Here is a 27528-nt window from a genome sequence, read left to right on the forward strand (position 1 = left end):
TTGCATATGCAGATTTTGAATGCTCTCTGAAGATGAACTCATTTAAAGGTCCTTGTCTCCTAAGGACACCCCTATTTGTAGGAACGGATGTACGGACGGGAGAGGAGGGAAACTTTAAGGGAAAAAACCTCGGACAGAAAGGTTTGGGGGCGGGCAGCAGGAGGTGAAAGTACAGGTGGGTGAAAGGCCAGCTAATTTAGGGAGATCAAATGCAACATTGCCCCCCAGGGTCCCTATACCTTAATTTCAGCAAATACTCGTAGACAGTTGCGTGGTGTGACAGCCGCCCTTCCAAACATTTCGGTGCACCGAATTAAAGATTTGGGGTTCCTGCCCTAGTCGGCCTGCCTCTTACAGAGCCTTTGGATCGTGGCAGAAAAGAGGAGCGCTTCCTGCCCTCATTTTCAAGTTGCTTTTTATCTGCTGCTGTCCTGAACTGAAACTCCCAGGATGAGCCTTCGTTGTTTACGTTTCTATGTTTTATTGAATTTAATCATAAACGCCGTGGGCGGAAAAACAAAGAAAAAAACAATAAGAAACCAAGCCAAGTGAAGGATAAGAAGGAGAAGGGACGGTAAAGGAGTAGAGGACCGCCGTGCTCCGAACAGGAAAAGGAGAACTACACTTCCCAGCAGTTCCTGGGCTTTCCTTTTCCTGCCTCTGGAATATCCCGGCGCTGAATTGGCTGAGATGGGCGAGGGTGGCCGGCGAGGAGCGGAGTGATTGGCCGGGCTGGGAAATAGGTGTGTGCGCGGGCGAGGGGGCGCATGAGCGCTGCAGCCCCAGGACGGAGGTGGGGGTGCCTGAGTTGCAAGAGCGAGAAACTCTGCGGAGGAGCCTCCGAATCGCACCGCGCGCAAATGCAGGTAGAGAAGGGAGAAAGTCTGCATAAGGGGGGAGGCGGGGGAGAAGGGCTTGAAAGAAAATGTTTCCCAGAACTTGGGAAAACGGGGATGGCTCTTCCCTTTGTCTGCTGGCCCCCCACCCATTTAATTCATCCCGAGGAGGGGGAAGGAAGTGGCTGCGGTTTGGATTCCTCCGTGTATTTGTGGAGAGAGGAGGGGAGAGAGCGAGGGTAAAAGAACCTAAAAGCGGGAGAAAAGACCCGATTGTAACCTCTTAAAATGGCGGAGGCAGAGGGGGGAAAGGGATAAAAAGTCAGATCTATGTAGTTCCTAAAAGAGCCTCCTCCTTAGGGTTTTTTCTTTTAAATTGAAACCCCAAATAGCAGCTATTAAGAATACCGTGTCTACTTCCATTGCATGATTTGTCTGTTTGTTTGTCGGTCTTTGATCCAGTACTTTGATGTTGGTGGTGCTGCAGAATCCGGCTGTGAGACATGGATCCTCCGGGTTTTACACGCTGACGCCCCAAATCCACTCGCTCTCAACCCAGCCCGCGTCCTTGGCTGCTGGCTGCATCATAAAAAATGACGGATGTAGCTCCTCTTGGCACTGCAGTGCTATAAAAGCCCAGCTCCGAGGCATGTCTGCTCATTATGTTTACATGCAAGTTGCACAACCCCGCCCCCTTGGAACTCAAAAGAGTCTTGAGGTGCCTTTAAGACTAAGGCACAATCATAAGCCTATGTGGATCAGAGCCCATTTCATCAATTGACTCCCTCCCGTCTTCCCTGCTGTCAGCAACATCATAAAAAAATAAAAACCTCTCTCTGCAACATCATAAAAATCTCTGCCGCAGTGGTGCAAAACCAAACAAGGAACACGTAGTAGATCTTTAGGATTTTTTTCCAGGCAGGACACACAATTCTCCCTGCTGGCAAGATTATGTGAAACTGCTTGCTCCTATCCCTTTCTCCACCGTCAAAGTTCAGATTGTAAGGTCACCGGGGCAGAGACCTGTCATCTTTGTAAAGCAGAAATGCACACTGATGAACTTTATACTTGCATTGCAATCCATAGTAAACTTGCTCAAAGGAAAGGCTCTCTAAATTCCTTAAGATTTGACCATTAGCTAAGTCAGTCTGTCCAGTGCCTTATGGCACTGCAGCAGCCCAAACACCTAATATCCTCCACATGTTTTGGAATTCCAGTTTCCAACAGCACAGCCAGTGGTCTGGAATGATGGGTATTGTAACCCATTATCTGTAGAGTGCACTAAATTGGGTTATTAAAATCCACTACCAAAGAGCCTTGGAATCCACTATATATGCGGTCAATTGAGGGGGTAGAATAGATCCTTGCAGGGGTTTATATGAACCGAAGATCCAAAACCTTCTGGTGCTGCAAATACCCACAGCTGGAGTGTATAGCCAAAATACCTGGTGCCTTCTGGAGGCTTTGGGCTGCAATTTCCATGAGTTGTAGGACATACTATTCTGAGGGTGCCAAACTGAGAGCCAGTGTAGTGTAGTGGTTGGAGTTTTGGACTGGCTTGTGGGAGATGTTGTGAGTTCTAGTCCTCATTGAGCCAAGAAACCAAGTGACTTTGAGCCAGTCAATGACTCAGCCTATCTGACTTTGCAGATTTGTTGTGGGGATAAGTGGGGGGGGAGGGAGAATGATCATGTAAGTCCCCTTGGGTTCCTTGGAAGAAAATGAAGGCATATGAAGATAAGTATAACATAACAAGAAATATACCAAAGAAGTAGATGAAGTAAACATGCTCTCCGGAAGCAGGGTAAGAATCAGTGGGTGGAAATTGTCAGGGAGCAAATGTTGGTGAACTTACTGAGAGAAACATCCTAATGGTAAGTTTTGTGGAGCAGTGGAACGGACTGCCCGTGGAAGTGGCAGGGATTCCCTCATTGGAGATATTTCAGTGGAATCTGGTGCTCTTGAGTTACTTTAGACCACAGCTCCCAGAATCCCCAGCCACTGCTTCCTGCGGCTTATTAGACTTGAAATTCAAAACTTCTGGAGGGCACCCCATTTGCACTGTCTCTGGTATAATTATATCCTACACTGAGCCAGGAGTTGGACTAGGAAACCTCCAAGGTGCTTTCCAGTTCTCTGATTATTTATTTCTTTATTGGATTTATATCCTGCCTTTTCCTACAAAGGGCTCAAGGCAGCTTACATCATTCTCCTCCATCTTATCCCCACAACAACAACCCTGTGAGGTAGGTTGGGCTGAGAGTCTGTGACTGGCCCAAAGTCACCCAGTTGGCTCCATGGCCGAGTGGAGACTAGAACCCAGATCCTCTAAGTCCCAGTCCCATGCTCCTAAACACTACACCACACCACACCGGCTCTCAGTGGACCTTTACAGCAGCCACAAAGATCCCCTTCAGCTGTTATCTGCCCTTTGCAATTACATTTACGTCACTTCCCATGTAGTGTCACACTGGTGCAACATCTCCCATCCAAGTCACATGGGAGGCTGGGAGCTCCTGCATCCGTGGGGCTCCTCAGCCATTCAGCGTTTATTTTGGCCTTTCCACAGTGCTGAACTCCCACCCCCAAATAGATTTGGCACCATGGATAGCGCCTATAAAGTTGCAATGGAGAAGGTGCTCCAGTGACACAGGAGTCAGAATCCTACCTGAATAACAATGGTATTTATTTTCCTTGGTATGTATATGGCATGTTCAGAGCCATTCATGTACATTACTCTGCAATCATTCCTACTTACTTCCCTACACGGCTGCTGTTGTATTTTGATACGGCAGATGAGGCTTGGAAAGCATTATGGCTGAGGCTTGGAAAGAGTGGTTTGCCTAAGACAGCAAGATCATAGCAGGGGCAAAATTTGTACTGTTGATTTTCTGATTCAGCACTCATGCTCTTCATTTCACTAGTTCTCAGTGTTCATGACACTAATTCTCAATGTTCCATATTCTTGTTTTGCACGTAGGGCTCATGGACCATTTGGTGTTCTCTGAGTCATGTTTTGTAAATTGTACTTCTGGTGTGTTCATCATGAAAGACTTAGGATAAATTAAAGGAAATGTCTCGTTATGTGATGAGTGGTGGTGTTGATGATCTGGCTTTTTAAAAGAGTAGATAAAATAATAGAAAATAGAGTGAACTGAGTGATTTTGGCCAGTCACAGACTTTCAGCCCAACCTATCTCACAGGATTGTTATTGTGGGTATAAGAGTGAGAGGAGGAGGAAGAGAATAATGTAAGCTGTTTTGAGTTCTTAAAAAAAAAGAAGAAAAAGGCAGGATATAAAACAAATGAATAAATAAATTCAGAGTAAGTATACCTCCATTTGCCAGATACCAATATTCATACAGTCTTTTTCCCTTTCTCCTATCATATGGTCAGGGGCATCTGGTTTGTCTCTGAGAGAAACAGAACACTGGATTATATTTAATGCATTTTACAGATTTGCAGAGCAATTTACAAAATAGCCGAAGCTTCGATTTGATACTGCAGGGCAGTTTTTGTCTTACTAAGATTTAACTGATTGCTGATTTAACAAAGAATAAAAAAATAAAAATCAATAAAATGATTTGTCAGGCTGCATGGGAAAATAGTATTTTTGGAATGGGAATGCAATTGAATTAGGATTGCTGTGGGGCGATAAGCCAGGCAAGTGTCGCTGCCCCTCTTGCCTTGGGTGGCAGTTTGTGTTTAGCCTGGTCCTAATAATGAATTGTGATTATGAGCTGCGATGGGCTGATAATTCAGTTTACCCAGTAATGCCAATAACTTCCACCTACCAAAATGAGTTGCTCACCTCTTTCTCCTCAGTCTGAATGGACACAGAGGATTTGAGAGAGATTTCTTTCAGGGCCTCATGTGAAGAAGAGGCTCAGCTGAATAATATGAGACTGAATCTCTGGCCCGGCAGCCATTTATGGAGCCATATGGAGAAAACCCCTGTGGGTCGTTTTGCTGTTCTCAAACAGGGAAATGTGCCGGGTAGAAAACCCTACGCTATTTGCGCCTATTGTTTCATTAAACTTGCTAAAAGCCCGGGGCTCCAACTTACCTGAGGACATCAACTCCCATCATCCCCAGCATCGAGGCAGCCATGCTGTTGGGGATGGTGGGAGTTGTAGTCAGCCCTTCTGGGGGAGGCTGCCGTAACATCTGCTTGAAATACAACTGTGGGTACCAAATCCAAGAAAGGGACATTTTAGATTTTAGAGTGCTCAGTTGCACCAAGGTGTCCCCACCCCTAGATGCCGGCAGGTATGTTGGCCATGCCCCCATCCAGCATACAAGCCCTGTTGATTGGAAAGAGGCTGATGCCTGGGCAGAAGTATGCATGGAGGAAGCCCGACGCACATATGTTTATAGAGTGCAGGGTCCTTTTCGTACCAATGCTCAATGGTGATGGCCAACATGTGTGCCTAAGGTCAGTGCTCGTAGGCATGAGAGCTGCCTCACATATTGTTATGCTAGACTCGGAGTGAATGCTCAGCCAGTGTACAAATCAAGCACATTTCCTCCAGTTACCCTGAAAAGTACACAGCGATGGTTGAACTAGCCTGTGAATCTTTTTCTAATCTGCTGAGCTGTAAGAAGGAGTCAGAGAACTTTATAGAAGAATTTTGTGTTGCACAAGCAAAGCAAATCAGTATTTATGTACCATTTCCTGTTTGTTCAAATTGCCCGTCTGAAATGGTCAGGTGACTCTGTGCAGTTGTGATGCTGGAGAGACTGTGCCTTGGCAGTTTAAAAAATGGATAAGACAGACCTGGTTTTGCTTGCAGTGGTCCGTGAAGTTGGACTAAGGAATAGCGTATTCACTGGCAAGGATCTTCGACTGGACCAAGGATCCAATTTGTGAAGAGGAGATTGACCATTAAGGCAAATAAGCAACTGTTTCTGGTCAGCATCCACCATCTGGGTCTGCTTCACCTTGCAAGAAAGAGTGGGGAGTTACTGTGATGTGACAGTTAAAACAAAACTGAGAATAGAACACGACTGATCCTTGTATCTCTGAGTGAATTGCAATAGAGTTGCAAAATGTTCTGGCTTCGAAATGTCTAACAATAGGATTAATTAAAAAGCTTCTGGCCAAAATGAGGTAGAGCAGGTATTTGGATGGAAGGACTTGTGAACTTTGTTCTGGCACTGATCCAGGTTAGTCATGTGTCCAAAGGCACCCTGTTGCTCAGGTTTCAGTGTCTAGTCATCCTTCCGAGTTTCCATTTTGCATTTGGTAGATCTTGCAGTTCTAGTTTAAAAAAAAAATGCAGCTAATATATGGTAAATTCCTATTCTGTGCTGTGCTCAAGGGCACAGCTCCCCTTCAGTTCCATGCTGTTCATATGAGGAAACATCCCATTAGACTATGTTCCATATGCCTCATCTGTTGGCATGATACAGAGGAGAAAGTCCCCAAAATACAGAACAGAAAGACAAAAGGGTTAAATAAATATATAAAGAGGGTCTTTTTACCAGTAATTCCCGGCAGCATTTATTCATTTATTCATTCATTTACATTCTTTGTATCTTTAGGCAAATTCCAGAACTGTAAAAAGATAAAACATACAAGAATAACCAGTACATGAAAAACATTCAAACTCTGGCTGGTCAGCAAGGTGGGAATTCCAGAAGAGTCCCCCAGAAGGCACTGAAGACAACAGTGCTGGTGCCCACCTGACCTGACCTCCAGGGGCACCGATCTCCACAGAAATAGCCCCAAAGTGCAGACTTTTCTCCTGGGCCTCATAAGAATCACGTGTAATAATGACACATCATAACCAGAAATTGGGTCAGGAGATGTCGTCTCTTTTGACCTCGGCTACAACAATTGCTTTATAACTCAGGGCTGGGCTTAATGTAGGGCAGCTGCCTCCAGCAGGTAGTTATGGGGCGACCGTGAGAGGCTGGGTGACCAAGCAGTGTGCACATTACACAGCATCCCCGGCCCCACAAGCCTCCCTGCTGGCCTGAACAGGATGGGGGGCACAGCAAGACACCCTGGGCAGCCTGAAGCTCTGGCATCCACCTTGCGGTTGGGTGAGGCCCACCGGTGGGTCCAATCTACACACCGAAATCACTTTGTCCCCACCACTGTACCACGCAGGCACTCAAAAATACACACTCGGGAAATTTATGGGCTCTCTGACACTGTTTTCCACCCCTCCCCCCAACATACATTTGATGCACATTTGTTGAAATACCCTCCATTGCTGAGGGTTCTTCTTAAAATGAGGCGCTGGAAACTGAGCAGAAGTTCTGTGTGTTCTTGCAGAGCCCAGTGAGCTTTGAAGATGTGGCCGTGTATTTCACGAAGGAGCAGTGGGCACTGCTGGACCCAAACCAGCGCGCCTTGTACAAGGAGGTCATGATAGACAATTATGGGAATGTGGCCTTGTTGGGTAAGGATTTTGCTCTTCTTCGTTGGGTGGATGCTAGGAGGACTGTATCCTGAAAAGCAAACTGACAATGCATACAATAATTGGATCAATGAATAAACATAGAAATTCTGCTTTTGCCAGTTTCTTTCTTTCCTCTGTCCCAATCCCGTTTTATTTTAAAAAGAAATTGTTGTTGCTTTTTAAAATTCCCAGCATTTCCAGGATAGTGCTTGTGGGTACCAATATGTTAGTGATGCCACGGCACCCTTCTCTGCCTGAATGTCTGAAAAATGCTTAATTGTTTAAGTTTAAACAATCTTGCAACTGAGAAGCTGGCTTTCTGCAAAGTGAAGCTCTGCCCTTCAACACCATCTTTGAGTCCAGAAGGTGGATGTTTTGTTTGTTTTTGTGTTTAATCTCAGACTTCCCTTCTTTTCTTGGAATTTGGGTGTTTGGATGAGCAATGAGGTCAGTCTCTCCCCTTTGCCTCATGGCGGACAACCCTCACCCTCATGGCAGCCATTTTGTGGCAGGACTCACAACACACTTGAAATTCCACATGTGCCCACTCACCTCAGCCCAGTCACTTTATCTCAGGTGGGCTGCGGCTGTTTTGGACCTCCCAGAAAGGTTTTCTCCTACCTCAGTCCCTCGGCTCATCCCATATGAGCCGTAGCTTCACCAGGGTTGAGGCAGGATTTGTCCCAAATCCTACCTGAAAATCCCAAGGACTGACTGTATATGCTCTGTCGCTGCTGTACAGACCCCCCCCCCCATCAGATCCCATCAGCCCCAGTCAGGGTGGCTGATGGTCAGGAATACCAGGAGTTGCTGCTGGTGGGGAAGACGGCCATATATGAAAAGTAGCAGGTGAACTGCGGGAGGTCAGAGCGGCCCTCTGAGGTGGGTTGCAGCGAAGGAAGGTCCATGCTGCTCTTCTGCACAGCCAGGAATCCTGATTAACTGGCGTTACAACTGTGTGGACCCATACAGGCCTGCGTAGAGGACTCTCAATTACATTAAAACCTCAAGAGTAGTGGGTGAGGGGAGTGTATCCAGCAGCTGTGTTAGTGCTGGGGTGTGGCTAGTCATCACGCTTTAATTGTAGGCTTTAATCATTTGCTTAAGTTTGCTATTGATTGATTTATTATTTCGATGTGTGTGTTCCTGGGCTATTGAGCTTTGAAGCTGTGTAGGCCTTGATTGTCATTCAAATTCAATATTGAATACTAAGCACAAGGAAGGAAGGCCTTGGCAGTTATAGGCAGCCTATAAATTCATGTGAATAAATAAATAAAGCAGAGCAGTGCCTTCCAGGGTTTTGGGTCTAAAAAACTGCTCCCCTTCAATATGCTATTTTATTAGTCACCCCCATGCCCCCTTGACATTTTGGGGGACAACGGGGGTTGCTCTGACCATGGGCAGAGTCCAGCTGAGCCCTTTTAGGTCCAAGCAGTATCACCTCTCCAGTGATACTGCAAGCAGTGCAAAGGGCCATTCAATCTTGAGCCAAATGGGCAGCAAGTACTTCCTGACCAACCAGCAGACCTCTGGGGGCTTTGCACTAACCCAGCAGGCACTTTGGACACCCAGTTGTTTAACGGGAGTGGCAGGAAGCAACCATATTGCTTTTTTCACCTAAATTAGGATGCTCTACCAAAGAAAGCACTGGATGGTTAAACTAGGTGTGGATCTTTTGAGTGGAGGACTGTGTGTTCTGGTACTGAAAACCATTTCTTAGCCTGAAAGTCTGCTCAGAAGCACCCTGTTCTTTCATTCTGTGTCTTTCACACCTGTTGCTGGACCTCGAGGGTGTCATAAAATATGAAATACATGTCACATACCTGAAGTTTCCCCATCCTGCATCATTGAGTTGTGCCATCTGCCCCCTCCAGAGGAGCATAAGTGAGCTATTTTTTCTGTGGCGGGTGCAGGTTGATTCAGACTCCTCACCTGAAACATTTGGTCTGCCTGTCCCAGGATTAAACACTGTTAGAACAATCTCCTCAGTGAGGTCTCTGAGGAATTCCCACCCAAACTTTTTCCCTGCAGGCTTGGGGGCTGTGGCACCTCCCAGAATTAGAGATGTAAAAGCCTGGAAAAAAAATCTAAGCTGGGTCACATTACTGAAGAGGTCATGTGGCTAAAACAAGGATATCTTGTGCTCTCCAGAAGTGTTGGGCTTCACCTGACATGACTCCCAACCAGCATGGACAATGGTCAGTGACAGTGGGTGTTGTAGTCCAAAACTTCCAGAGGGCACCATGTTGCCAACCTTTGGGCTTGCATGCTGCATTCGGGTCACAAAGACCCTGGTTCAGTTTCCTACTGAGTCACAAAAACCTTACTGGGTGACCTTGGGCCAGTTACATTCTTTCAGCGTAGCCAACCCCATAGGGTCATTGTGGGGTTAAAATGGGTTTTGGAGGGAAGAATTACCATGTACTGAAGAGGAAGAGTGGGATAAAAAAGTGATTGATCAATCGATCGATCGGTCAGTAGATGGAGGCAGGGAAGAGAGTACTTCTTCACACAGCTCACAATTAACCTAAAGAAATCCCTACCACCAAGTGTGCAGAGGGCCAGTGGCTTAGAGTAGCCTTTCCCAACATGGTGTCCTCTGATACTTTGGCCTACATTTCCCAGGATTCCAGATCATTGGCCATACTAGCTGGAGCTGATGGGAGTTGAAGGGCAAAACACTTGGATGGCTGACTTAAATCACTGGTCTACATTTATCATTAAAAAGTCAAGAACTGGGACCTTAAATTCATGTTTAACCTCAAGTTGGGTCCCAGGTCCAAAAACGTTATGGAGTCATCTTGTGAATATCTACTCAGAAGTAAGCCTCATTGAGTTTAGTGAGGCATAATCTTGGGTAGGTGCACATAGCCCAAGTATGAAACCTTTTCCTCATCTTGTCCCTGTGACCTCAGTTGAAATTGGTTGAGGTCCACATTGTGTCAGGAAGATGGTCGGAACCAGAAGGGAGTGAAATGAGCCAAATTTCATAGGCTTTGAAGGTAGGCCTGGTCCAGATGTGGTCGTTGTGCCACATTTTTCCCGCCTGGGCATATGCTCCCAGTTTATGGAGGATCAGGTTTCTCAGGAGCTATAGAATTGAATGGGACTTCATTGTTCTGCGACCGGACACCTGTGAATGCCACATGCTTGGAACAAACAGAAATATATCCTGTTTGTTGGCATCTCATTGTCCCCTGCAAGGAAACAGGATGATGCAACTGAATTGCACTCTCGATCTGACCCAGCAGGGCTCTTCTTGCATCCTTCCAGTTTGTCCTCATGATTTCTCTTGTTTCCTGTTCCTGAGAAGGATTTGGGACTTCCAAGCCTGGCCTTGTCTCCCGCTTAGAACAAGGGGAGGACCCTTGCGTGCCAGATTCGCAGACCATTGATGGGAGGAAGATCTTTGACACCAGCTCAGGTGAGACATGGGTGCTACTGTATCTTATTGTAGGCATTTTTAGTCTGCTTTTTATCTGACTCATCTTTATTCAAGGCCAATAAGAGAAGGCAGTGAATTTACTTATTTCATTTATTATTTGTGTATTTTTACTGCCAAGGAGAGGCCATTGTGGGATTTGCTGCCTCAGGTATCAAAACAACGTGACTAAAACTGGGTGCCAAATATTTTGAGCTGTATAGTGCCACATGTTGAGATACCAAAAATAGCTTTCAGTAGTTTCATTTTTAACTAGTTTCTTCTCAAATTATTTCTCTTTCTGCTTTGCTCTTGATTCATGCCTTTAGACAACCCTCGGAAAAAGCATTTATGCACTGTGTGTGGGAAACGTTTTACCCAGAAACCGAACCTTACCAGGCACCTGAGAATTCATACAGGAGAGAAACCGTACAAATGTTTGGAATGTGGAAAATGCTTTGGCTGCCATTCACACCTTATGAGCCACCAGATTGTCCATACAGGAGAAAAACCCTACAAATGTTTGGTGTGCGATAAATACTTTGGCCGCAAAGCACACCTTGCCAGGCACCAGGGGATCTATGCTGGAGAGACGCCTTACAAGTGTTTGGAGTGTGGCAAGCATTTTGCGTGCCAGTCGCAACTGGTGATCCACCGGAGGTACCACACTGGGGAAAAGCCCTACAAGTGCCTGGAGTGTGAGAAGTGCTTTGCTGACCCCTCGGCCCTCGTGAGTCACAAGAGAATCCATGCAGTAGAGCGATCTCACAAGTGCTTAGAGTGTGGGAAAAGTTTTGTACAACAGTCTCACCTTCTGAAACACCAGCGAGTGCACACGGGGGAGAAGCCATATCAGTGCCCGGAGTGTGGGAAATGTTTTGCTGACCGTTCTGTCTTTGCAAAACACCAGAGGGTCCACACTGGAGAACGACCATATAAATGCGCAGAGTGTGGAAAAACTTTTGCGCGCCAGGAACACCTTGGGAGCCACCGGAGGGTCCACACGGGGGAAAAACCATATAAATGCTTGGTGTGTGGGAAGTCGTTTGCCCGTCAGTCCCATGTTGTTAGCCACCAGAGAGTCCACACAGGGGAGAAGCCTTGTAAGTGCTTAGAGTGCGGAAAATGTTTCTCCGAGCGCTCCACGTTTGTGAGACACCAAAGAATTCACACGGGGGAGAAACCTTATCGATGCTTGGATTGTGGGAAATGCTTTGGCTCCCCTTCACACCTTACAAGACATCACAGACGCCACACGGGTGAGAAACCCCATCGGTGCTTGGAGTGTGGGAAAGCATTTGCCGACCGCTCAGCCTTTGTAAAGCACCAGCGGGTTCACACGGGCGAGAAACCCTATAAATGCACAGAATGCGGGAGATGCTTTGCTAACCGGACACACCTCGTCACGCACCAGCGTGTTCACACAGGAGAGAAACCCTATGCCTGCTTGGAGTGTGGGAAGAAATTTAGTGCAAATAGAAGCTTAATTCACCATCAAAGGCAACATATAGGTGAGTGGCCCTTTTTATTGCAAAGGCGGTAACATACTGACAGTGACAGAAGTGCTAGCTCAGCGTCAATCGATTCCTCACTTGGAAAAGGGCCTCCGCCATTTATTTTCTGTACTGCTTCCATTTTTATATAGTTATGCCCTTTATGTAAGTGGTAGAAACATGTGGCACACCAAATGTTGGACTCCAACTCTCATCAGTCCCAGTTGACGTGAATTATGGTCAGTTATGGAAATTGTAGTCCCCAGAAGTTGCTGCCCTCCAGCTCCCATCAGTCCTTGCCATCATGGCCAAAGGATAGAGATTATGGAATCTGTAGTCTAGAAACATTGGCAAGTTCACAGGTTTATCACCACTGCTTCCTTCCTTCCACTTCTAGAGGGTAGCTAAGAGTTTTGTGGCATCTTAAAGACAACACATTTATTGTGGCATAAGCTTGTACAATCTATGGTTCACTTCATCAGATGCATTAAGTGTTGTCCTGAATTACATACGTTTGCAGGGTTTGAATTGTAAACATTATGGAAGCAAAATGCAGAAAGTGCAGACCACGATGATCACTTTGTTAACAATGGCCATTCAAGAAGCAATTGTTGCTAGTAACACCACCGTCATGGCATTGGTTAAGGCAAATGTCAAACGAACAAAACTTTTATCCTGATTCAAGCCGCAGAAGAGAAAATTAAACCTCTTGAGGAACTGCAGCTCAGTGGTCTTCCATTCTAATATACCTTTGGGAGTTACTTTGCTCCAGTGTGGCCACTTTAAGCTCAGTGATAGTGTCCTTGGAGGGTGAACTATTCTACTGGTGTTTCAATATTTTGTAGCAGGCAGGAAAAAGAGAGGCTTCTAGGAAGCAGAGGGACAAAGAAATCTGGCCCTTTCCATCTAACCTTCTGCCATTCCCATCATGGTTGCAGAGAAAGGGTCTCCAGTTGGAAGGTCTCAAGCTTCTAGTATAATGCAAATTAGATGTCAAGTTTGGCCCATTCTTGCTAAACTGGCCTTAGAATATAATCCTTCACATTCCCCCATTCCTGCACAGGAAGAAGTGTTTGATCTTTTGACTCACATCCCGCCAAACCTAATTCTACCCCCACACACATTATCAGCTGTAAGAACAGATCTATTCCCACCCTTCTCATTGACCATCACCTCCAGATTCCTTGCCCTCCTCTTTGGAAGCTCAGAGGCCACTGAGAGCTGATCAGGCCTTCTGGGGTGGGGCAGGTTAAAATATTTTCTTTTCATTCCATTTAAACACTTTTACTCTCCTGTATGGAGAAGACATCTCTTATGTTTGGGAATCCCTGTTCCACTCCCACATATATAGACACTCCACCACTTGAGTTCGGAACGAGAGGGAATGGTGGGGCATAAATTATGGAAATGCACAGGTCGGAGCAAAGTTCTGTCATCATTCCATATTTTCTTGCTCCAGTGGGACTGTTTTCTTTTGTCATTCCGCTTTATTCCCTTCCCTTTTCCTGAGGATATCAGTAATTATTTCCAACTCTCTTTCTCATCCCAGGATATCCGCTGACCCAGTGCGTGGAAAATATTTTGTTGACAAATCAAGCTTTGTGTGATGTTGGAGAAGCAGCACAGGAAAACAAACTGTATGAATGGTTTGCATCTGGGAAATGGCTTTCACTCCAAGGGGGTCTGGTTCAGAATGAAGGCGTCCACACAGAAGGGGATACCTTGAAGATGCCTTGAACATGGCCAGAGATTCATTCTGAAAAGCTTTGACTTATGCTAGTCCGCACTTCAGGATGGCAGCTTGTGGCGGCATTGCAGTCCAAGTCAGAATAAATGACACTAAAGCAGAAACAAACTTTGTCAACAAATTTTTGGAATTTGTTGTAATCTCAAATGTCACACTTTGAATACTGAATTCGAAAACTGACCGGAAAATATGAGTCAGTAATAGATTTTGTTACGCAGTCCCTTGATTGTTTGGTTTTTATCAGGTGTCCAATATAAAATGCCATAAACTAGCAACTTTAAAATAGTCAGAAACTATATATACAATTGCATGTCAGGTATGAAATATTGGTAGGTAGTGCACAGTATTGCATGACTATTATCATACTACATTCCATTCCATTTCACCTATCATATTGTAAACACTATTGCATGTCAATGATTAGAGGCTACTATTTTGCATGCTAGTTATTTAAATATGCTTACAATGCCATAGCATGCCAGCTGTCACAATAAGTGATGGTAACTAGCAAATATAGTCAAATATTATTAATTATGCATGTTAGAGACCAAATAGTAATACTTATGCATGTCAGCTATGAAATTCTTCCATGTAACAACTGTCAGATATCATTGGGAATCAAATATTGATGCTGCATATTTAATATTTGGTATGAACACTCAAAGACAGCTTAATTTATGATTTGTGAAAACAAATCTGCTTCAGCTGTAGATAGTACACTTTCAGAATGTACGAAGTTGAGCTCTCCCCAGGGCTCAATTCTGGTCACTCAGCGGTGTAGCAAAACCAGGGATTCTGGGTCAAAGTGTTGAGATCTTTTGATTAGCGGGCATGATGGTGCTTGCTAACCCCCTTTGAGTTGAGCAGAAATCCACAAGGAGAGATCTAGATTGCTCCAGTAACAAGATGCTCTTAAGAGGTATGCCTATTGTAAAGCTCAGTCTTTTGGGACAACCTGATCTTGAGTAAGTAGGTAAGACCCATTCGTTTTACAGAAGGCCTGCTCCTGATTGAAAACTGTTTTGTTGACTTGGTGATAAATGCTTCTCCAACCTGCATTTGTGTACTCTCCTTGGGGATGTGGCTGTGACAGGTTTCCCTAAGGTGGCACCCTCCAGATGTTTGGCACCCTAACATGCTGGCTGGGGAAAATGGGAATTGCAGTTCAATATGTCTGGAGAGTGCTAGGTTGGGAAGGCTGGACTAAGAGGACTGCCATGGCGAGCACCTGCACTTTAAAAATGTACTGCTAGACCTCTGTGGCTGCCACATCCCCAAGAAGCTGGGGAAATACAGAAAAGGACAAGCAAAATGATCGGGCACTGGAGTGGGTGCTCTATGAGGAGAGGTTGCAACATGATGGACTTCGTCACAGTGAAAAAAGCAAGGAGGGCGTGGGATGCGAGAGAGGTATAAAACACGATACATGGTAAAGAGGAAGTGGAGAAGCAGATTTTTCTCCCTCGCTCATAAAACTGGAACCTCAAGTCATCCTGTGCAGCAGAACTGTAAGAGACTGAGGACAGACGGAGGGAGATAGTTCTTCATGCAGCTTTCATGCCATCGGCTGCCCCAAGATGTGGTGGGTGCTTTGCTTAAATAGCTTTTAACTGGGACATTCAGTATGGTTCCTGCATGCTAAATAGATGCCCTGCTGCGGTCTCCCCCCTCCCAGATTTCCCCCCTGGGTTCTCAAAAAGGCGTCAGATCAGGTACTTCAGCAGCATCTTTTTTCCTTCCTGCCCTTCATTTGGCCATTCCACCTCCTCTCCAGCGACTGTTCACGCAGCTACAGCAGACAGGAGAGTGCGGATGTGGGCAGAAAGACCTGGCACATCTCTGGAGTGTTTGCAGAAGCATATTTACCTTTTAACTGTTCACCACTTGCAGCAACAAAACAAGTGCCCAGTCACCCTAGATATACTGCTGAAATGAAGAAACAAACTGTTGAGTGGCAAGAGTGGATTTAGAGTGTGGACTGTGAGTTCCGTTTAGTCCTGGTACTCTAAAGATTCCTGGGCTCAAAATTCTCATGCTTGAATGGTCTTTTGCACCAGGTGCTGGTTGGCAGATCTTGGGGTTCTAGTGGAAAGCAAACTGCTGCTTCCTCCTTTCCCGATTCAGGGATAGAATTAAAGTTACTGGGACACACTCTGCGTTATAATCTGTCGGTCTGATGTGAGAGCTGGGGTGGCTAGAGTGGTGGGGTAGGACTGGGAAGACCTGGGGTCAAATCTCTACCTTGAAGCTCTTTGGATGACCTTGAGCCAGATATTCTCAGCCTGGGCCACCCTCTGGGATTGGTGTGAAGATAAAATGGAAGGGTGTCAGCAGAACTGGGAAGGGAGCTGTACAGCTAATGGGGCGGGATGCAAATTCAATCAATCAATCAATCAGTAATCCATCCTAGAGAGGACATGCTGGAGGCCAGATCTAGCCCTCCGGGGTTCCCCTGAAGGCTGCACCTTTTCCTCTCACCCCTCTCCTTTCTCTCTCCCGTCAAGTGCCTGCTGTTTGTCCTCCTGACTCTGAGGCTGTTTTTTTCCTGCATCAAAAAGGTTGAACTGCCTCTCCTAACTTTAGGAACTGGCAGAAAACGCTTCCAGCACAAGTATGTTGATTTCTTTTGTAATTTTGACCCCACCCCTTTTGCCACCTCTGGAATGTGCTGCCCAAAAGCTTCTCCAAAATTGGATTCTGCCCATAGAGACCTCAGGGCCAATGGAGGAGAGGTTATCCTGGCGAGAGGGAAGCTAGACTGCACTGGTTCGGGAACTACAGCAGCCTTCCCAAACCTGTTGCCCTCTGGATGTGTTGAACTATGCCAACTGAAGCAAGCCAGAGTACAGTTCCCACCATCCCCACTGGCCGTGAGATGGGATGATGGGAGTTGTATTCCAATACATCTGGAGGGCGCCAGTTTGAAGAAGACCAAATTCTATGGTTGGGGCACTGGTAGGCTGATGCTCAAACAGACTCTTGTGGGTGCATTTACATCTGGGGACAGCCCAGTAGCTGCCATGATGGTCATAGCCCACTGTGGCATATCATTCGCTAGTAACCCTTCGGTTCCTCTTTCAACATGTAACTGTACCACGAACTTTCTGTTCTACTTCCCCTTTCAACCGCTCTTCTTGTATTTAATAAATCCTCGGTTTGCTATACCTGGGCTCCGTTTGTGTTCATTCCTTCGTTTTGTTTTGAAGACTATTGTTTTGAAGACTATTTCTTCACAACCACCCATTTCTGATTGTAGCCAATCGAATCAAAATTTCAGAGTAAGATCCAACTGCAGTGATCGGCAGTTTTATTTCAGGCATTCAGCCCTGTAAGACCAGCCCTGTTACTCCACAATAGAAGAACTAAAAAGTGGAGACTTGCAGCAAAAGTTTTCAGCATTCTCTGATGTGCATGCATGCATGTTTTACCTGTGCTTGTAGCTAAGGGAGTTGAAACAAAATTAACACCAGAGTTTCCAATCAAATGGAAGATTCGGGACAGACACAAGAAAGAACTTTGTCACACAGCACATAGTGTATAGGATTTGCTGCAAGATGTGACTATCACAAACAAGGACACCTTTAAAAGGGGATTTGAACAACTTGAAGAGCCTAAGACTATTAATGGTTCTTTGTCCCGATAATTATCTATTCCCTCCAGAAACAGGATCAGCATCCCTCTGAATTCCAGCTGCTGGAAATGAGTGTGAGAGAGGGATCTCTCTCATGTCCTGCTTGTGGACTGCCCATAGGGCCATGTGGTTAGCTGCTGTGGGGACAAGACTTCTCATGTGCCCTGCTGGCTCAAGGTCCTTGAAGGCCCCTTCCTCCGTGAGCCTGCCTTTCCACCACCACTGGTACCAGCTGCTAACGCTCCTCACCCCTTTCCCCATCATTCCTCCCACTTGCTTTCTTGACAGGCAGTGAGCCAGTGCACAAATTGGCCATGGCACCTGCTGCTGCCGCACCTCACCACCTCCATTGTCTGGACCTGTGCAAGAGGCAGATGAATGAGCACAGAATGATAGAAGAGTTGGAAGGGGCCAGATGGCCCTAAGGTCCAACCCCCTGCTCAGCACTGGACTCCAGGTTAAGGTATCCCAGCTGCATCTTGAACGCCTCCGGTGTGGGTGAGCCCACAGCCTCCCCAGGTCATTAGTTCCATTATCATATCGCTATAACAGGAAATTCTTCTTGATGTCCAGCCAGATTCTGGCTTTCTGTAACTTGAGCCTGTCCTGCACTTTAGGATGACTGACGAGATCCTGGCCTTCCTCTCTGTGACAACCTTTCAAATACATTGAAGAGTGCTATCGTATCTCTGTCTTCTCAAGGCTAAACATGCCCAATTCTTTCAACCTCTCCTCATAGACCTTCCTTCCTTCCTTCCTTCCTTCCTTCCTTCCTTCCTTCCTTCCTTCCCTCCTTCCCCCCCCTCTCTCTCCCCCCCCTTCTCTTTCTCTTTCTCTTTCTCTTTCTCTTTCTCTTTCTCTTTCTCTATCTCTTTCTCTTTCTCTTTCTCTTTCTTTCTCTTCATAGGACCTTGTTTTTTCTAGACGCAGAGCTTGGCACTTGTTTCTATTAAATTTTGTTCTGTTGTTTTCGGCCCAGTGCTCCAACCTAGCAAGATCTCTTTGAATTCTGTTTCTCTGTTCCAGGATATTAGCTCATCCCACCCAATGTTGAATCCTCTGCAGATCTGATGAGTATTCATAGAAACATGGACACAGAAACAGAGTGAGTCAGAAGGGGTCTCCTGGGCCATCTAGACTGACCCTCAGCTCCAGCTGGCTCTGCTCATGACATGCCTACTGTGTGCATGTCAAAGGGCTCGTCCGGGATTTGAACCCAGGACCTCTCGTACCCAATGCGAGAATCATACCCAACAAGGCCTTCCTCACACTTCCTCATGCAAATCATTAACGGAAGGCTTGAGGAGCACTGGGCCCAGGACTGAACCCTGCGGTATCCCACGCATTACCTCTCCTCAGTTGGAGAAGGTGCCACTGATGAGCACTCCCCCAGTCGAATTCTGCAGCCACTTGTGGATCCACCTGATCGTTGTTTGGCCTAGCCCACTTGTAGCTGGTTTGCTAATCAGGGTATACTGTGGCACTTTGTCAAAAGCTTTGAAGGCTGTGATGTGAAGAGGAGCAACAGGTTTACAGTCTTTGTCAGTGGTCCCCTGCTGGGCCCTTTGGGTGCCCGTCCTGTTCCTCCTGTCACAACCACAGCATTTTGTCTCAAAAAGGCATTGGAAGTTCTGGATGGGAAATTCTGTCTTGTTAGTCTTAAGCGGCCTGTATAAGGCACTTTCAGTGTCGTCCCCCCGACCCCAACCTTCCAGCACAGGGAAACAATGCAGGGATGTCAAGATTTATTCAGCTATGCTATGCTCAAAAATTAGGTGTTACTATTATTGCTCACGGCTCATATCTTTTTCACTTTGGGTACACACTGCTACTATAAAGATGAGCAGTGCATTCTTATGCATACCTGGACTTGCTGTTTTTAGTTGGAAATATGTTAGCTATTTTTTTTTTTAAAGAAACAGATGGCATGGTCCTGTTCGTGGATGATTAAAAACATGTCGCACCCTTGAAGAAGGGTGGCTTACAAATCTAAGGTTGTGTGCATACATTTTCATCCTTCAGGACATCCAGAAATACTTCAAGTCCACAGCCTTAATACATCACCGCACATACATACACTTCTCAGAAAGCCACAGTATGGAAAAGGTGAGCAGATTAACACAGATTCGCTTTCCTCCACTGGCTTCCCAATCTCTGTCATTCCCAGTCAACACAGCTGGGGCTGATGGGAACTGAAGTCCAGCACAACCAGAGGATACCAGCTGGGGAAAGCTTGCCTGAGCTGGAGGAAAGAAGGGACTACTATTCCCGGGATCCTTTGAGTCTGCAAGACGGGGAGGGAAAGACTACAATTCCCAGCCGCGCCGGCGCCTCCTGGCTATTTCACTTGCGGCTTGAGAGGAGCGGGGCCTGAGGCGCCGGCGGCGGCGGCGGCGGAGGAGGAGGAGGAGGAGAGGACCCCGCGGGCGCGCCGCTGGCGTCGTGCCTGCGCAGCCGTCGCTCCCCGAAGCGGGAGGAGGCGGCGGCGGCGCCCGGCCGCCTGCGCGGAGGGGCAGAACCGGGTAGGAGGCGCGCCGTCCTCGCCCTGCCTCGCTCCGGGGCGCTTCGCGGCTCGCCCCTTTGTCCGGCGCCTTTGTCCCGGGCGCTGCGGCTGCCTCTGCGCGGAGCCCGGAGGGGCGGACAAAGGCAGGGCGGGAAGGCGGCTTGGGAGGAATCGGCGCAGGACGGAGGGCCGGGATGGAGGGGGCGGCTGTCTTTTGTTTCTGTGCGAGCAGGCGAGGGAGGCAGGGCAAAGGGCGGAGGAGGACGAGGTGCGGTGGTGCATTTGCTTCATTTAGGCAATCCTAGGCGAAGTTATTCCCACTGACTTCCGTGGGGCTTACGCGCAGGTAAGTGGCCTGGGATTGCTGCTTAAATCCTAAACCCACTTACCTAGGATTGCACTCTTGACTTCTCTCTATTGGCTGTTCTATCATAGGGTGGATGCCTTTGCAAACCGTTCTGGGAGCAATGTGCTGAGAAAATGGGCTAGAAAAATCTGTAATAAATAAATGCATAAATAATCCAGACTTGGAAAGTATAAAGATTTCTTCAGACTCTTAACAGATGGGCATAAAAATAGACCTTAGCAGGTCTCCTTTATTCTCCTCTGGTTCAAATCTTGAATTCTAGCCTCTTTGTCAATCACCCTCCATATGATTTTCCAGCCCTCTTCCAACTGTTGCAGCATCACAAAAATACTGCAACATTTTGATGCATGTGTTACAAAGTGTGCATTTTCTCCCTTTGAGTAACATCAAACATGTGAGGGCAACAAAGTTCACAGCAACAGTGTATTGACGTCTTTTATTGAAGCCGGGCAAGACTTCTGGATGGCTACTTTGAAGTAAGGAGGACTTAGTCATTCAACAGTACTTCCTAATCGTTACTCAAGCAAGCGGGTCTTCTGCCTGCAAAATGCACACTTCAGTTCTGTGCAGCAGCTTTCCTGCCTGCACAGTGCACAGCTGGATAGGAAGTCGCTTTGGAATCAGTCAGAAATCAATCAGTTGGTCTGTCTAGCCACTGGCATTAAATCACCTCTTATCAATGTTCTGAGATAAGAGCAAGCTTCTGAGCCTGCCCAAGGTTCCCATTCTTGTTTGCAGGCACCATCACCCTCTCTCAGTGTCCCTCCTCATACTTTCCTTACTTCAAAAACTCCATTAAGTTTGTTCTGGTGGGAGGCAGCGCTTCCGGGAAGCCCCCTGCTGTGTTGCTGACAGGTGGGACCCTCAGGTGTGAAGCTGGGTTTGGAGGCCAAACTTCCCGTCCAGAGGTCATCTCATATTTGTTTCTGCTAAAACAGTGCAGCTCCTCTGGAATTAAATACTAACAGGGCAGTTCCACGACAGTTTGAAACAGGGGATTTTTTGTTTCCTGAAGCTTTTTCAAGCTTTCTTTGGAGTCGAGTTCTGATAATCCTGTGGTACTGCATCTTTCCTTTACCCATCTTGCCTTTTGTCTCCAGAAGATTGCAACCATCACATCAATAGATTCTGGCAAAGTTTCCTTTTTCACTTGCTTTGCTCTTTAATCCCCCCAGAGAACTCAGAATGGCTTACCCATCTCATGCTGAATTATTTCCACTCTCCATGGGAAGATCTGACAGTGGGACTAGTCAGGTAAGGTCCCAGCCCAGCATTCTAACAAACTACAACCCTGCGGGACCTCGCAAGCCCTTCTCATGAGGCACTATTTAATGGCAGAGCATATGCTATAGGCAGGCAGATGTTCTGAAAAGCCAATCCACTGCTTGCCATCTGAAACAGTGCAGGGCATCCTACCTTTATCCTTGCTTGCTCGTTTAATTGATCCATTTCTATACTACAGCAACAAAGGTGCATAATTTTTAAGTACTGAAAGAAAGACACATTTGTTTGTGTTACCCACACCCCCACACACTAGAATATAGTCCTCTTTCAGGCTGATGGAAGGCCTCTTCAGGAGCTTCAGGAGCTTCATGGCCTGGGCTTCTCTTCTTCCTTGCCTCAAAGTGTGACAGTCTTGCATAGGCCCCAGGAATGTGGGGGAGGGGCAGCCACAAGAGTCATCTCAGACCACTGATGGTCCCTTCAGGAGGTGATGGGATGAGCTCCCTGGCCTGGGTTCCTCCCCTTGATTCTCCCCCATCTCATTTGGACAACTTGTAGGTACTAGGCTCAAGCTATTGAGAAAATGCCTGCAATATAGTTGACTTTGTTCTTGCAGGGGTCAATGTCCTTTGAAGATGTGGCTGTGTATTTCACAGAAGACCAGGGGGCTCTGCTGGATCCCAGCCAGATAGCCTTGTACAGGGATGTCATGACCGAAAATTATGGAAACGTCTCTTCCTTGGGTAAGGAATTTGCTTGTCAGTTTGATAGGAATGGGAATGCCCTGATCAGAGTAAATTACACAGTAGGGGTCCTTTGAACCCCCTTCACTGCATTGAAGAAATGTGCAAAGGGGTCATAGAGTCCTTCAGAAAACAAATCCTAGAGCAACTCGAAAAAGTTTGCTTCATCGTTTCTGTGATAGCCCTTCCGATATTTGAAGATGGCTGTCACATTGCCTCTTAATCATCTCTTCTCCAGGCTAAACATACCCAACTCCTTCAACCTTTTCACATGAGACTTGGTCTCCAGGCCCCTCACCATCTTCTCTGGATACATTCCAGTTTGTCGCTATCCTCCTTGAACTGTGGTGCCCAGAACTGGACACAGTACCCCAGGTGAGGCCTGACCGAAGCAGAATGCTGTGGTGCCAATGCTTCTCGTGACCTGAACTCGAATGCTGATGCAGCCTAGAAACAAGAGTAGCAGAGCCAAAGGCAAAAGGGAGGAAGCCAGAGACATCATCTTATTGTAGCTTAAAGCTCTTACTACATTCAAACATTTCAACCTTTTAGAACGAGGAAATTATGGGACAAAAGCCCGGAAACCACAGAATGATTGGCACTGGGGGGTGGGGGGAGCAGGTAGGTGAACTGTCTGAATATTTCAGTCCTTTGGGCGTCTTCGGCTGCTTTAACTTCCTCTAGCAGATAGAAATACTTCTAAGCAATTCTTGGATTATTTGGTGCAATGCAGGTCTTGTAATAACAATAACTATAGTACAGGTATCTTTATCTCTTTCTCTTTCTTTTATTGGTGCAAATCTAAATATCCAATTAAAATATAAATAATAAAGTATTTAAAAACAACTAAAGATGCAATCCCATTTAGACAGAAAAAGTCATAGGATTGCATCCTGAAGACAGCCTGAAGGCTATTGGGTGGTTTGGATTTTTTTAAATAAATAAAATTCCAAAGCATTTTGTTTGCTACAAAAGAGAGCATTGCTGATGCTATTTTGCTTACTGGGAGTTCTCATAGAGTTGCCTGGCAGTATTCCAGGCAACAAATTCCAATTTACTGATCACCAAATTAGACCATAAATCTACAGTTCCTGAAATGGTACTTCACTATGAATATGTCAGTTATAACTGAACTTAGTAATAGCAATTGTAACTTCTAAGAGAATCTATCATGATTAATTTCTGAATGCTTCATGACTTTGAAAAGAATCCTTCTATAGGAATGCACATATTCAAAACGCACGCAGACCTTTCAAGTTAGTTACAATTAATTTTGTTATACGTATGCCTTTGACAAAGTGATTTCTTACAGAGCTTACTAATTACACCTTTGCAGAAATTATTCTAGACATCTATATATCATGTTTAAATGCTTTTGCTTTACACAAGTTTTTGCTCATTAAAGCTAGAACTTTTAAGAGTTTGATGGCTCTCCATTTCTCATATAGCCCTTTTGATCTTTTGTGGTGAGTTATAGTTGAGTATTTTCTCTTTGCATGTTACCAAACGGCTCAACTAATTACATTTTAATTATAGTAACTTAAAGTTCACTGTAAACTTTCCCAGTGGATTCTTACTTGACTTTTATGCAATGTGCTTAGTGGCTCCAAGTCACAAAAGTTTTGGCTTTTTTCTGAGGGAAAAATAGTAAATTTCTTTAGCAATAATTTTGAGCACCTTAAGAACCATATTGCCAAACTTTTCTAGCAAGACTTTGGAATTGGGCCAGGGGAGAGAGTTGTGATCCTCTGGGAAACCTTGGAGAGCAATATTTGGTGTCTGAATCTGAGTTTCATGCCATTGGTATTAATAATAATTGTGGGGAGGGAGGCCTTCATGGAATCAAGAAGTCAGATAGAGCAGATTTAAGGAACACGAACTTCCTCTCGATCACAAGATTATTTTGTCAGCACAGCCTGTACTTTTCTGAAGGTATTTTAAGAGGAAGTCCGGAAAAGTTTACACAGCTTGATCGAATAAATCCAGACAGATCTGGTTTTCTCTTCTCCCTGACAAGGATTTCTACTGCCCAAGCCTGACCTCATCACCCGGATGGAACAAGGGGAAGAGTTGTGGGTGCCAGACTGCCAGGGCTTGGATGAAGCTGTGCTTGCCAGCACCAGCTCAGGTGAGCGGATATCGGCACCTGTCATTCCAAGCGTGACTTGCTCACTTTCATGCTTGTTTGGTGCCCGTGCCCAGCATGCAGCAATCATGTTGCTCATTTCCGTAGCATGGACAGCTTCCGAATGGAAGTGATGAACATGATTGCCGCATCCGTCTGGCCTAAAGCCGTGCTCCTCTTGATGCAATTCCAGAAGAAACAGATGTCCAGAAGCAGAAATATATGAGGTAAACCCTTTGTTGAAAGGCTGGGACCATTGCTCAGTGGGCAGAGCACTAGATTTTCATGCAGAAAGTCCCAGGATCAATCCTTTGCATCACCAGTGTTTTATCATCATCATCATCATCATCATCATCATTCCATTCCATTCCATTAATAATCTGTCTTTCCTCCTCTTGCAAGCAACTCAAGGTGGCTTGCAAGGGTCTCCTTCTCTCCATTTTATCTTCCATTTTATTTTAGTTTAAGCTAAGCTGAGAGTCTGTGACTGGCCCAGAGTCACCCAGCAAGCTTCATGGCTGAGTGGGGACTAGAACCTGGATCTCCTGAGTCCCAGTCTGACACTCTCACCACTATACCACACTGCCTCTTAATTTCATTTCATTTATTAGCTTCAGCAGTTGAGTGGTGTAGAAATCTATCTGGGCAGTTTGCAAAGATTAGGATACTGAAAATAAAACATAAACACCATACTTGCAAACATATAACACCCATAGAGAGCACATGTAATGTTAAATTAGAAAAAATTCTGGACAAAGTACTTTACTTGGTGCCAATAAGATAACAGTGTTGGTGCCAGGCAGGCCTTGTTAGGATTGTTCCATATTTGGGGGGGGGGGCATGACTGAGAAGACCCTCCTTGCCACCTTCCAAGCCTCCCTGGGAGGAGGGCCTTAGATGAAGCATAGGGGAAGGTTTATGCTGTGAGAGATGCTTCATCAGGTATTGTGGTCCCAAACCATTTAAGGTTTTGTGGGTCAGAACCAGAACTCAGAACTGGGCCTGGAAATATAATGGTAATTAGCATAAGTGGACCACAACTGATGTTACATGTGCAAAATATAACTGGCAATTTTATTGTAATGCCCATCTAGAGAGCGTGATGCCAATGGGTGGCTTTAAACAAAACAAACAAATAAAATGGAACACCTCATCTAACAGGTGACTGAGAAAAATTCTGCCTGAGATCTCCAGGCAGAAGCTAGCAGTCAGGTTAGAGGACACTGTGCTAAAAATCTGACCTTGTACAAGGCAGCTTTCTTGGTTGTTATGGATGTCCCATCCTATTATAAATCAAGCTGCTCAGCCGCCCCAGATTTCTTCCTGCAGAGTTCCTGATGCCTTCCAGGAACATTGACCTAAAGCGCCTATCCTAAGAAGCTGACTGGGGAATGATGGGAGTCTAACAGGCATCAGTTTTGGGGGAGGGTGCCTTAATGAGGTTTTCATCAGTCATATTTTCTGAAATTCCTCTCACCCAGGCTCTGTAGTTTTGCTTTTTATCATGTGTTTGCCTTTTATGTCAACAGATGACTCCAGGAAAAAGTATTTGTGTCTTACCTGTGGGAAGCGTTTTGCTCAAAAGGCTAGCCTTGTCATCCACCAGAGAGTCCATACAGGCGAGAAACCTTACAAATGCTCTGTGTGTGGGAAATGCTTTGCTGACCGTTCAACTGTTGCAAAACACGAGAGAATCCACAGTGGAGAGAAACCGTATAAATGTCTGGACTGCGGGAAATGCTTTTTTACCAAAGCGGAGCTGGTGATTCACCAGAGAGTCCACACAGGAGAAAAGCCCTACAGATGCCCCGAGTGTGAGAAATGCTTTGCTCAGCATTCACAACTGGTAAGTCACCGGCGCATTCACACTGGGGAGAAACCGTATAAATGCCTGGACTGTGGGAAATGCTTTGCTCACCAGTCACCTTTCATGAGCCACCGGAGATTCCATACAGGTGAGAAGCCGTATAAATGCTCAGACTGTGGAAAGTGTTTCATTCAGCAATCGCAACTTGCAAGCCACCGGAGAGTCCACACTGGAGAAAAGCCCTACAAGTGTGTTGAGTGTGGGAAATGCTTTGCTCAGCCATCAGCTTTCATGAATCACCGCCGGACACACACAGGGGAGAAGCCTTACAAATGTCTGCAGTGCGGCAAATGCTTTGGTCAGCAACCACATCTTATCAGCCACCAGAAACTTCATACAGGGGTGAAGCCCTATAAATGCTCAGAGTGTGAGAAGAGTTTTGCTGTCCTCTCGAGTCTTACAAGCCACCAGAGAGTCCACACAGGAGAAAAGCCATACAAATGCTTGGAGTGTGGGAAGTGCTTTTCTGCCCAGTCTGTGCTTGTGACCCACCAGAGACTGCACACAGGGGAGAAACCGTTCCAGTGCTTGGATTGTGGGAAACGTTTTACTGACAGCTCGACTTTTGTGAAACACAAGAGGATTCACTCAGGCGAGAAGCCCTATAAGTGTTTGCAGTGCCAGAAATGTTTTGCTGGGCATTCATCTTTCGTGCAACACACAAGAGTGCACAGCGGGGAGAAACCCTACACATGCACTGAGTGTGGGAAATGCTTCCCTTACCGCGCAGATCTCGTGCGACACAGAAGAGTCCACACGGGAGAGAAGCCTTACAAATGCCTGGAGTGTGGGAAATGTTGTACCGACACCACAGCTTATGTGAATCACCTCAGAGTCCATACAGGAGAGAAACCCTATAAATGTTTGGTGTGTGGGAAATGTTTTGCATATTCTTCAGGATTTGTGACTCACCGGAGAATCCATACAGGGGAGAAACCCTATAAATGCTCCAAGTGTGAGAAGAGTTTTGCTGACCGTTCAGCCTTTTCTCGGCATCTTAAAGTCCATAGGGGACAGAAAACTTAGAGCATGCCAAAACTTTCTCCTTGTACTTTAAGTAATGAAACCTGCCTGGACATTAGAAAAGTCAGTAAGGTGAGCAGCATATTTGTACCGTTTTGTTAAAAAAAGAGTCTCTGTGAGAAAGAACACTTGCTCAAC

The 27528-nt window shown here is 46.0% G+C and overlaps 1 protein-coding gene across 1 annotated transcript; it reads left to right on the plus strand.

Annotated features, from left to right (window-relative positions):
- The first annotated feature begins 626 nt into the window (after positions 1-626).
- Positions 627-27394, plus strand: LOC123021088 (zinc finger protein 850-like). The gene is made up of 6 exons (XM_044425497.1): positions 627-866; positions 7120-7246; positions 10560-10670; positions 10997-12136; positions 13224-13231; positions 26086-27394. The coding sequence occupies exons 1-6, from the start codon at positions 768-770 to the stop codon at positions 27391-27393; spliced, it is 2793 nt and encodes a 930-aa protein (XP_044281432.1). The 5' UTR covers positions 627-767; the 3' UTR covers position 27394.
- Positions 27395-27528: the final 134 nt, after the last annotated feature.

This window comes from Varanus komodoensis, unplaced genomic scaffold (genome assembly GCF_004798865.1).
Source record: "Varanus komodoensis strain SLA01 unplaced genomic scaffold, ASM479886v1 scaffold157, whole genome shotgun sequence".
NCBI classification, from domain to species: Eukaryota; Metazoa; Chordata; class Lepidosauria; order Squamata; family Varanidae; genus Varanus; species Varanus komodoensis.